The 12,919-nt window shown below is 37.9% G+C and overlaps 1 protein-coding gene across 1 annotated transcript in view; it reads left to right on the top strand.

Moving 5' to 3' along the window:
* LOC104498685 (RNA binding protein fox-1 homolog 1-like) overlaps positions 1-12,919 on the top strand; it is a gene marked incomplete at its 3' end in the record, with an annotated part of 99,759 nt that overhangs the window by 33,926 nt on the left and 52,914 nt on the right. Inside the window, exons 2-4 of the mRNA XM_010142098.1 lie at positions 3,852-3,995; positions 7,003-7,056; positions 12,348-12,440. Coding sequence (XP_010140400.1) covers positions 3,852-3,995; positions 7,003-7,056; positions 12,348-12,440 — 291 coding nt within the window. The remainder of the gene's footprint in view (positions 1-3,851; positions 3,996-7,002; positions 7,057-12,347; positions 12,441-12,919) is intronic.

Genomic DNA, 12,919 nt, shown 5'->3' with positions numbered 1-12,919 from the left:
AAGTACAAAAAAAATACCCATAAGCATCGATTTGTAAAAAAAAAAAAAAAAAAAAAAAGTCGCCTGCAGTGGCATTGGGGACAAAGGAAAAGCCTTGAATGTTCTATTTCATGTTTCATAAGGGTTTGACTCTTTCACACAAGACATGCTTTTAAGCAAGCTGGAGAACACAGTAAACGTGTGACTGCAGTAGGCTGGGGGGAAAACTAGACCCTGTGCCTAAGTAGCAGCTCACTATCAAAATGAGAAGGCGTATTCAAAGGACTTCTGCAGCAATTGTGGTGACTCAGTGTTTTTCCGTATTTTTATTAACGATCTGAATGATGGAACAGACCATGTACTTACGGACTTTGCAACTCTCCCAAGCTGGGAAAGACTGCAAGTGTAGTGCAGGACAGGATTAGAATTCAGAGTAATCTTGATAAATTGTAGGTGTTGTCTGGAAAAATAAGATGCTGTTCAACTGCAAGGTGTTTACAGAGCAAACCCAAGCTGCACAAATACAGCATGAAAAATCACTGGTTAGAGAGCAGTTCCATAAACAAGATTATAATGGATTACCTGTTGTATATGAGTTTACATTGTCATCTTCTATGGGGAAAAAAAGAAAAATCAGTACTCACACAAGGAAGAGCAAGGACCACCAGATAGCAGATAGATAGTTCCAGTGGTAAAATGTGGTGAATATTTGGTTTATGAGTTGTGACCTCTTCACAAAGTTAAATTTATGGCTTTTTGATACGTGAAGGTAAGTCTGATACAGCTTTGTACTAAAAAAATTTTGGTTGTGTGAGAAAAAACACATAGACTATACTCCCGTTTCTGTAATTTCTGTTTAATACCAAGGCTTAGGGGATGTAGATGTTTATTTGTTTGGCATGAAGCATCCTAATTTGTTTGGCTGAGTCAGGAGAGGGTGTGTGACCAAACAGACTGGTACTGACTTGTACAGTCTGTCCGGTATTGCATGCAGGACTGCAGGGACGTAGCAAGCTAATGTCATGTACTAATTTCAATTAATTTCTAAAGCAATAGCAAACACCGGCCTTGAGAACCTGGAACAATGAAAATATTCACTTGAAATGTAATATTTATGCATAAGGTAAATTGTGTTCTAGCTCTTTGAGTCCATAGGGCTTTGGAAATCCAGCCTGTCCTCCATCAAAGGCCTCCTTGGTGTTACTTGGAAATTTTTGTATAAGCTCCACATTCTAACTTCAATTTGCAGTTCCCTTCTCTAGATAGCACAGGCACATCCATAGATTTCTGGGTGATAATGTATTTTGTAAAGAGACTGTTACATTGTCGAGCCTTTTAATATATTTTTAAACGGGTTAGCTCTGTTAATTCTGCCACCGATTTCTTTAAGGGCTTACAGGCGTGACTCTTCAGTGGCAGTGACTTTCTGAAGTTTCTGATTTTCACTCCGCACTGCCCAATCTCTGAGACGTTCTTTGCTGAAACTAAATTTCAGGCTTCTGTGTACAAAAGTGGTAAAATTAAAAAGAAATAACCATAAAATAACAGTATTTGGATTGACCCACTTCGCCCATAATTTGTAGCTTTTTTATTTTAGTATCATTTTCAGAAACTTCACTGTTGGTAACACATCTGTTCAGCTTCTTGCTATGGAAGTTGCTCCTCACGATTTGGTATGCTGATAGTGTACAGTTCAACCTTCCTACTCCTTGTTTCACCTAATTTATATTAATAAAATGAACAGAAATTACTTTTTCCAGTTTGCATTTATACAGTATGATGATTATATAATTTCTTCCTGGGGCACCTTTTGTTCCTGAAGCTAAATGGCATCTCCAGAATTCTTGAATTCTGTTCAGATTAACCTAATTGACTGTAAATTCTTCTGGAGTATCGTGTTTCAGGCGTTTCATTCCCCACCTGCTCTCAGGTATACCAGATATCCTTCATATTTCTCTCCTCTTAAGGCCGGAAGGTAGGAAGTAGTCTCTCTGGTGTCTGTTGGTGGAACAGTTGTCTAAAATGTAAATTTTGCAATTTTTAGTTGCTTTTAGATAGCAAGAGATTATCGTGGAACATATTTTTGTCTCTTAACAGTTATGAATGCTATATACCAGCTATATACCGTGTTTAGTATTTAAATCACTGGGAGTTTGTAAAGGTGATCTGTTCAGTTTGTGGGACCATGCTGGTTCAGGGAGTAGCAGAAGAAGAGACGTGGGGGCACTGACTCAGTGTTAAGTTTACACTTGTGCTGTTCCCACCTGAAAATGCTGCTTTAGTGCACACAGAAGCTTGTATTTGTGTGGGAGTATCGTCTCATCCCATGAAATGTAGACTGCTGATGAACGGATGCTTCTGCAGCAATGATAAGGACCTTTATTTGTAAAGTGTTAGTGCAGAAGTACAGGTACTACAGGAAATTGGAGGTGTTTGAATTTGAGAACGTTTCCATTTACTGGGAAAGACGTTGTTGAATTGAACTTGTTAGGTTGAAATTTGTATGTAGTTATTGCTGATGTAAATGATGTATATTCTGTTTGAGTTCTTTTGCTTCTTCGACAGTGTTGTTGGTACTAAAACTGTGTGGTAAGGTTTATTTTATTTAACCATTCATATGTTGCTTAAATTATTGTTTCTTAAAAGAAATTTGATACTAGCAGGAAATGGGAGATTTTTTTTTTAAATGAAAAAGGTCAGAAAGACAAGCTGAGCTGTAACATGGGAACACCAGTGAAAAATGAATACTTGGAAGATGAATATGGTCAGAAGGAAGAGGAAAACCAGAGAAAATGTAGAGTGACTGTTGTAAGATGTTCCTTGTAGTTGCATTCAACTATTTTCTTTCCTATGCTTTTCTTCCAAAGCCCCGTACCAGGGCATAAGAAAATAACGATGCTGTTTTTACATAGCTGTGCAAGATCGTTGTCTCGTGAATGTGTGCTGTACCCGCAGTGATTGATCAGGCGCTGTATGATATAACTAAAGAACACAGATGAGAAATTTCTATATCAAACTGATAAACCAGTAAAGGTTAGTTTTACTTTTGGGTGAAGGATGTCATGTCTTTTCCTAATCTCTCTAGGGGTTTATAATTGTGGGCTTTTTTGTTAAGTCATAATACACAGCAATGTCCTTCAAGTGTAGAAGAGCATTTTAAAACTAGGGAACAGCATCCCGGTATGAAGTACCATGTTATTTTGTTGAGAAGGAAAGTCTGTAAAACTTCATTTTCAGGTCTCACTTTTACGTCAGGCAACCTTCACCACAGCCTATACTTCTGTACCCTTTCACAACTCAAGACCTTTCCTGTAATGGCGGCCATTTATCTAGACAAAATGACCCTCTAGTGCCCAGCAGCACTGCTTATGAAATGGCAACTAGGATGTGATGTGTTACCTGTCTCCTGTGTGGAAGCCCCAGTGGCCTCTGAATGAAAGTACTAATCTTATTTGAACGTGTATAGCTTGCTTCTGCGAGTAGGCTGCTGTTTGGACGTGGCGATTCGGTTTGTTCCGTTGGCAACTGCTGGTGAAGTTAAAGGGGTTTCAGGAGCCTTACCGTGTAGGGGGACATGTTTATTTGTTGTTTAAATATAGCTTAAAAAAATCAACAAATAATAACCTCCTTCCTATTCTCCAGTTTATTCCAAATACGTATTAAAAATAGCACTGAAAATGTGTACTGTGAGACAGATACAGAAATGGATTTGGTTTTCATGTGTTTCAGCCTCTGGTATTATTCAGCACCTTTGAGCAGGTTTAACTCCTTTTAAGTAATTTTTTTGAGAATTTAAGCCCACCACCAGTTTATGTGAAAAATGGCAGAAATGTTTACAGTGTGCTTTACATTATTTTGCTTTACCCTTTTAGCAGACAGATGATGCAGCACAGACCGATGGCCAGCAACAGACACAATCTTCTGAAAACACAGAAAACAAATCACAGCCAAAACGGCTTCACGTCTCAAATATACCATTTAGATTCCGGGATCCAGATCTTAGACAAATGTTTGGTGTAAGTACTCGTAATTTTTTTATGCTTTTCTTATATATACATTTCAGTAGGTATTTTGTATGATAGGCAACGTGACAGCAGTATCTCTGATTTAGGCTTTCAGTAAAGATTCTCTTTTCACTTATTTATAACCAAACATCTGATTTGCCAGTCACAACTGGGAAAAGGAATTGTACCAGTGGTGATACAGATGGATGTGTTCTATGTATTGTGTTGGTTTGTACGACCTTAAAAAAAGCTATCTACGTTGGCTTAAAATATTGAATGCCTATATATTCCTGCTGTACACATCTGGATTTATATGCCCATATGTATTGATTTTGGAGAGCATGACGAAGAATAATCAGTACTTGACCTCATGAGCAAGGGACCCAAGTCTGTAGAAGACAGACATGGGCAGAATTTAAGCAGGAAGTCCAGGAATAGGAATTCACATCCATCCCCACAGGTGTTGCAGGTCTGTAAGCTTCTGAAGTCTCGCCAGTATTTTCCTATAGTCTCTCAATTCTTCCTTTTGCCCAGGCCATTAGGTACCTTTAAGTGCATTGACTGTGTTTCTCGCATCTCAAACGTGCCATCAATTCTAGGCTCGTAACCAGGAGAGGTTAGACCAGGTTTCTGGTCTAATCTAGAAAGAGTACTTGATGAGCTGTTCCTTTTCCAAGTTAGTATTTAACTATTTGTGTTACTCTTGCTTTCTTATTTCTGAGTCACTAAACCTGAATTCTCTTCTGTGTTAGTTTGTTATGCAGTGCAGCATCAAGGACTTAATGGCACTGTACTTCTCTCCCTCTTTCACCTTCACTTCAGATTTTTAAGTTCTCATGCCTTTGTATGCAAGTTAAGACATTGTGTTGTTCAGTATTTATATCTATGAAGTGAAGGAAACAATCACTGGAAAAAGAATCCTGGTATAGTATTGGGAAATGAGAGTGAGTGTTTAGCCGCGTCTGACTTGCTACAAGTAACCTCCTCGAACTGCAGCTTACAGCTCGTCAGTAAAATAGCAGAAGGCATAATTAACCCTCTAGAGAAAAATATGCAGATTTATTTAAATTAAACAAACCACTTAAAAGAGATGGATTTTATTTGAAAGTACATTAAATGAAAGGATGTTATTTCTTGAGCGATTGTAGTAATTTATAAGTGAATAAAAACTACATTTCTTTTCAGTATTGCTAAGTCTTGGGTCTCAAAAGACTAACCCCGGAGAATGGCTGGAGTTTTACAGCTAGAGAATGACGTGGTAACTGTAAACTTTTAGCTTCTGAGTTGATAGGAAAAATGAAATGGATGTAAATGTGAGTTAAAATACCTGATACAAAATATGGTAATGCTGCCTCACGACCGTTCTGTACTCTAGCAGATTATCTTTTTACGTGGACGTAAACACAGCAGAGCAGGATTATTTAAACACTAAATCAATGCCTCCTTATAGGCTGAAGTTGCGGTTAAAACATTAATTAGGTGGTGGATGCAAGAACATGAAATAAGCCAAGGGATAACAAGTGATGGTTGATTTTTTTTCTAACCAAGTTGAAATACTTTAATAAGCTAGTGAAGGAACGTTATTCTTTCTGGCCTGTAATTGTTTCTTACAGCTCAAAAAACTGGAGTACAGGCTCATTTCTGCAGTTCCTTGGACTCTTGTTAAATACCTCTTTATTTGCCTGGCTCAAATTTCTGCCTGTTTCATGTATTGTGTCTCTTACCAGTGTTAACACTGATTCATACTGCATGTCAACGACTGAAATGACCACTGATACACTGCAGTGACACCTCACAAGACCTGTCCTATCAGAAAGCGTTCTAACTAAACACTGCCCGAGACAAACCTCTATTCCCTGACTCAAACAAGTCCAACAGAACTTTTTTCCTTAGGGTAGCAACTCTGGTCAGGTTTTCTGCGCGTGAACAACGCCTACATGATTGAGAGTGCTATTGTAAGGTCCCTTTTCAGCAAGGGTGGAGAGAATTCCTCGCTCTTGTAGCCAGCAGCAACACTCTCAGCTGCTTTAATCTTATTTGTAGAGCAGAAGTAACCAAACCCGTTTATCTGTCCTGGAAAGCAGCTGTATGTGTCTTCTGAAGAAAAGGTTCCTCAGAGAGAAGGATGAGCAGAGGGTGGCCATGTTCATGCTGCTGTTAACCCCGTCTTGCTATGGTGATGTTTTTTACACACCGAGCGAAGTTCATTTCACGGCTTGGCTTCGCGGACGAAGATTTGGGAAGGACTTTACCCACGCTCACTGCAAGCGCGCTGACGGCTGAAAAGGCCAATGCGGGATAGGCCAGACCGGTTGCAAAGAGCACACCGGAAGGTCTCCTTGGGTGGTACAGTCAAGGCACGGTTCTTTCTGTGCTGTCTTTTCTCCTGGAGACTGATTCTACGCGTGCTCTCAAAGGAGGCAGCAGCGTTATGTATGGTGTGTCTCCAAATCTCCCGATTGGAGGCCAGGGTGGACCACTGATGGTGGTCAGTATGGCCTAGGCTGAGGTATTGTTTCAGAGAGTCCTTATATCTCCTCTTTGGAGCTCTTCTCTTGCGGCAGCCGGTGGCGAGTTCACCATAGAACACATTCTTAGGGATGCCGAGTGAAGTAACCATGTACCATATCGCATGTGGCAAAAATGGTGATGGCAGTGGGGCTGGATGGACCACAAGGAAGAAACTTACTAAAGACAAAAAAAAAAAAAAGAGACATTCAGAACTTTCACTGCAGTGTCATCACAGTTTAGTGGTGATTTCCTCTTTTTCAGGTGATGTCACTGAACTTAAAGTTCGTAGAATGTAGAATGATAGTGACAAATGTAATGATACAATTTAGTTGTAATATTGGTCTGGTTCCTCTTCAATGTGTCTTTTTTTGGTGCGTGACTATCTTCAGTTTTATATTCTTTAACTTATTCGTGTTGTGCACCGTTTTCTGAAGCAAATGTTTGTACTGTGTATGGTAGAAGTGTTGAAGTTACCTTATTTTCATGTAACTTTTTTATTTCTTTGCAGCAATTTGGTAAAATCTTAGATGTTGAAATTATTTTTAATGAGCGAGGCTCAAAGGTAAGCAGTTCAATTCTCCCATGGAATTTTAAAATTTGTTTAAAATATTTATATGAGTAAGCGGAAACAACTGCACTGCTGTAAAAATAACATCTGAAATTCCACGCTGTCATTCAGTTTCCTAGGTAGCATGAAAATCATTGGACTCATTTTATATCTTTTAAAGGGGGTAATTTTAACTACTCCAAACTGTCATCTGTTTTACAGGATGTTGATTTCTGCTGTCTTTGTTCTTTAATGGTAATTATCTTGTTTATTTTATAAGATGAGTCCATACTTACAGATTCTTGTAGACAAGTTTGTATTAGTACAGGTATTTTTTTCCCCTATTGAAATGAAATATGATAATGATACCTAATAACTATCATCTTTAGTAATTAGCTGAGAAAATGTGATTGTTCCAGATTATCTAAGTGCAGATGTTTTCCTTTTGAGTTAAAGCTTCGGTACACCAACCCTTTGAAAACAATCTATTTTAATATTTATTTGAAAAGAATTCTTATTGTATTGCAAACATTTAATTTTTTTTAATTACTTTGACTTACCTGCATACTTCAATTTATTCAATATGTAAGAAGTAAAGCAAGGTAGAATGGCTGTGATTGCATTAGCATTATCACCCGGTGCAGAACTGCAGCCCGCTAAGCTTCAGCTGTGATACCAGCTGCATTATGAGGGTTTAGGTGTATGTGACACACATAGCTTTTTCCTTTTCCTGCCATGTCAGGCTAACTAGAAGGTTTATTCACCAATATTTCGGTCTTCCTCTAACTCTCATATATGATTTATTATTAGTGATGGAATTCTTTTCCTATTATAGACATAATGTTCCAATTGGAACATTTACCACTCTTCCAATAAACAATCAAAATATATGGAATTTGGTGGCTTAGAACCTGCCCTGGCCGTCATTAAATTATGGCTGTTCAATGGCGTTTGCACAAAATGCTGGTTGTCCAGAACCTGCTCCTGCTGGATAGTAAATTTCAAAAGACATCCTCCCACACTTGACACCTTCAATTGGTGAGAGATGGAGAGGAACTGAGTATGCATGTCATGGTGGTGGTTTACGTATCTGTTTAGTTGTTAAATCTTACACATGCTGGGCTTCCAACCACCGCATCTGCCTCCGAGTGCACGAGTATAAGGCTTTTTAAAAGTATTTTGGGAGTGGGGAGAGGAGATATGTCTGAAGAGAGTTGCTTTAGTAATGATCTCGCAGTAGTGAAAACATGCTGGTGGCTTGTGCTGAAACAAAATTCCTAGAAAGGATTTCACAAGGAAGAGGTTTCCCTCGGTAAGCTTGAAACGGCATTTCCTCAGTTACACACTTTGTGCTGGGGACTCGGAGACCTGTTATCGTTAAATAGGTCCACGCTATCTAGTGCTGTGCTGGTGCATCCCAACTGCTGGCTCTGGGAAGCTGCTGAAGAGATGGAAAAGCAGATCTGTGATGTACCTGAGGGTGGATGTATGCTCTTCTCATGTATAGAGTTATTTCAGGCATAGCTACGTAGTGGTGTGATATGCAGAAGTACCCTTAGATTGTCTCGATTCAATAAAAACGTTAAAAAGCAGGAATAGGAATAAGAGGAACATCTTTATTTATTTATTTATTTATTTTAATCTGATCATTTCATGTCCATTCTGTAGGATTTAAGATGCACCAGATTAAAGTCCCATTCCTGGCAGTGCTTATCTATGTTTTCATAAAATCCCACTGAAACTGAAAGGACTACTAAGTGGTCTCAAACTGAGCACAGGTAAAAAAGTTTGCAGGATCAAAATCCAGATTTGTTTCTAGCTGCAGTTTGGCATGAAAGAATTGCTAGAATTTTTTTCTTTTGTTTCTGTTTTTTGTTTCCTTCTTCTTATTCCAGTAATTAATGTTTTAAAGTATTCTTGCAAAACCAACAGAAATAAGTTTATTTTCATACCATAATAGTTAAGAAAATAGGAGTTGCACATTCAGCGAATGTAATGCTACAGCACCATCATGAAGCATAAAATCATTTTGCAGAAGGGAGTCTCTCCAGAAAAGAAACCCTCAAATAATACGAGTTGCATAATACGGATTTCTGTTTGTTTGGAGGCGCAATAGTAATCAAGATAACTCTGCTAGAAGCATATGGCAACATGACGACTTTGGAAACTTGTTTTTATAAGAATTGCAAGAATTTCAGTGTTGTTTTGGTGTAAATCTCTCATACAACCTGTATTAAATAAATGAGGCTTATCTTTGCCAATTCTTGAAGCTGTGATTAAAGTGGCGATAAAAGCTGCTAGTAACTTACCTTTCGCTGCACTTACCACTCCCCTCGGAAAGACGTTTTGAAATACAGCTTCCCTTACGGTGCATGTTTGAACGCTGCCGTGCTCTTCTAACTCTGAAGCTCTTCGGGGAGCTGCGAAGGGCTTTTGTCTCACGCACAATTGCGAAGGTACAAGAACACCAAGAAGTGCCAGGTTTTTACCGTTGTAAATTAATGCTCTATACAGTTAGATACTACTTACGTACTTCAATAGATCTGTTTGTGTGTATAGATAATAGCGTATCTCTAGTATATATTACATTAATGTATATTTCTTCCAATAAGAAGAGCACCAAAGCACCTCCCAAATTAAAACAGAAACTTCTCACATACAAACTCGGCTATTATTAAATAATTTGACATACTGTAAAAATAAAATGCAGAACTTTATATGATTGGTTAGTAAAACACACAGTACACTAAGCTAAAGTAGCTGTTGAGTCAGCTGCATATAGAATTAATAGTAACACGTTTGTGTAGATATTTGTGTGATGAATGAATCTCTGTTCTGTGTTTGAGTTTGTGTCAGCTAGTTAAAATTAAAGATTTGCATAAATAATAAGAGCTTAATTTAAATAGTATTAATTATGAGAATAAGTACAACATAAGGAATTAAAAAAATACAATGAGTGTTCTTTACAGGATCTTTGAAGTTCCTGTCTTATCTTGGCTTGTGGCTCCGCTTTCTATCTTTCTCTAATTTTTTAATATAATTAGGTTTTTATCTTTCTCTTTAGTTGTTTGAAAAACATGAACTGGTAGTGCTGTGAGCTATGAAGAATGATTCAAAATTTTGACTAAACAACTCCCACCAAAGGTTTGCAGTTCTGAGGAGGAGCAGTTGCTCAGCGAGGAGGAGAGGGAAGAACAAGCAGAGCTGGGGGAATTCATGCTATTGCATGGAGCCACGCTTGTTGGATCGACGGTTTCACTGATGTTTTCTGCTGTGAAACTTTCTTAACAGCATCTTAAATTATGAGCTCTTTTTTTCCCCCCAGAGTTTTTACGGGATGGGAGGAAGCAGCTGAAGGAGAAATAAAAGTTTCAAGCTGAGGATGGGTTTAGGTATCAGGAAAGCCTCTGCAGGCATCTGAACCAGGGATTAGCACTGAGGAGAGGGATTTACTTTCTCTTGACGCTTCTGGTGCTTTGGGGAAAAGAGAGTTAGATCCTCAGTGTCTTGTGACAAGCAAGGTCATGGCTTTGTGCTAAAATTGTGGAGGGTAGAGTGGAGAAAATATGTGGAATTGGGTGTTTTGACAATGGCTTCAGGTAGAAGTGGAACTGTTGATAAAGCACTTCTGAGCTCAGGCTTCAGAGTGGCTTTAAAAGAGGGAAAAAAGAGCCACCGACAATGTGTTTAAGCTACTTTGAAGAGAATGGAACATAAACTGCTACCGTATATAAACGTCACTTTCTCCATTATGACCTGGCATAAACATGTTTAAAATAACCCAAATAATGATGCCGATATTTTCTTAACTTTTTTTTATGGATTGTTGATTAATTGGTTTTGTAGTTCATACCCATTGCTTTTCTCAGTGGTTGGTGTCAGATTTGCCCTAGTTTCGTATTTGGTCTCCTCTTTGTATAAAATGTATGAATAAATGTGTAAATATCTTCCCTTCTTCCACACACCCCCACTTATTTTTTAGTCAGTCGCTATGTACGTAATAGGTAGCAAGCAGAGAGCAGGTAGGCGACTGCTGACCACGCAGCCTAGTGAGTGGGCAGGAGAACGAGGAGACGTGGTCGTGGCTTCTTGCTGAGGGACAGCACAGCGGAAAGCCCTAAAGCGTAGTTCAGGCTGACCTTAGAGTAAAGGACGAGGTTGTAGGAGCCCTTGAACTATCTGCCTCAAAATAAAGCAGCCGTGTTTAACTTGCAAATGTTTGTTGTTACAACACCAAGGACTAGGAGCTGATTTGTGGGGATAACTTTGGGAAAGCAGCATTGTAGTGCTAATGCAAGAATGACTTCAAAGGGTTGGTGTATGTTTCTAAAACGTTTTTCAATGTCTCATTTTTTCAAAAGCATTTGCCATTGTAAGCAGCGTTTAGTTTAACTTAGCACAGTAAAAACAGTTTTAGTAGGATTGGAAATGTTTGTTCAGCCTAATTTTATACAGCGAAGTGTTTGCCGTAAGCAGAATTCTGTATTTGTGGAGTATTCTCCTGTCCCACTAACACGGGGTTCTGGAGTTTACCAGCTGCATGTTCTGTGTGGGGGAAGAAATACACATAAATAGGAAATGACCCAGCTGAATTATTCGAAACATTTGCATTTTTATTCCTTTATCAGAGTTTCTTTTTCTATTCACATCATGTGGTTTTATTTGATCTGTTAATATAAGGAAGTTTATACTTTGTTCTAAAGGTACTTTTGTTTTGTTGGTGGTTTTCTTTTCTGTTTTTCTTTTATAAAAAAATAAGTAAAGGCTGTATAGTTTGACAAAAGTTGAAGTTGCCCTAGTGTTGCATGGGAACAGTGTTTCTTACGGTCACGAGAGCATGATGAAGTAGGCAATGTTTTAGAGGGTATTGACATTCAGTGTTGAATTTTGTGCACATGTTTTTTATTTCGTTGGGATATCTGCATGTCATTAAAATGTGATTCATTTTCTTTTCTCATTAGTTCATTTTTTTCTATGTGAAGACACTGTAATTTATTTTAATTTCATTTTCTTATTGTTAGATTTATTTTCCTCTGTAGTGACATGTAGAAAGGTATTTTTGGTATCATTCTTTGAATTTCTCAGAGGGTATTATCTAACTGATGACAGAAACAATTTGTTCACATTTGTCGCTTATTTATTGCACATCTCAATACAATTATAATTTTTCTAATTTGCATGTTACAGAAATGAAGCAAGGACAAGAAAATATTAAATTAAAGAGAGAGAACATAAGCAAACAAGTGGTCGTTGACTGAAATAATAATGTGCATGTTGTTTTCCCCCCTTCTCCCTCCTGCATGCAGGGATTTGGTTTCGTAACTTTCGAAAATAGTGCTGATGCGGACAGGGCGAGGGAGAAATTACACGGCACCGTGGTAGAGGGCCGTAAAATCGAGGTGCATGTTCAAAATATTTTCCTTTTCATCTTTTTTATAAATGTCTGCTTCACTCTCATTTGTTGTTTCAGATGCATCATTGGTGTCTTCTGTGTGCTCCCCTTTCCCCTTCCCATTGTTTATATATATATTTATATATAAAGAGAGAGAATCTGGCCTTACTTGGGTTTTTTATTATTATTTCTTTTGTAATTATTATTATTATTATCATTACTGCTGAAAGGTGGATGACAGAATTGAAAAAAATGAAAGCTTTAATATTTTGAAGTTATTATTTTGGTTGTTTTGTAAATCAATGGGTGCAGTAGATTCCATAAACCAGCCAACAAAAAAAAGAAAAAAAAATTAAAAATTGAGAACAACAACAAAAAAAAAAGTGTGACAGACAAAACAAAAACAAACGAAAGGTTGGTTTTTTTGTTTGGTTTGGTTTTTTTTTTTTTTTTTTTTTGCTGCAGGGTTAATGGGGGAACAACAGA

Source organism: Buceros rhinoceros, unplaced genomic scaffold (assembly GCF_000710305.1).
Source record: "Buceros rhinoceros silvestris isolate BGI_N320 unplaced genomic scaffold, ASM71030v1 scaffold15110, whole genome shotgun sequence".
NCBI classification, from domain to species: Eukaryota; Metazoa; Chordata; class Aves; order Bucerotiformes; family Bucerotidae; genus Buceros; species Buceros rhinoceros.
This window is presented reverse-complemented; position numbering and strand designations above follow the sequence as displayed.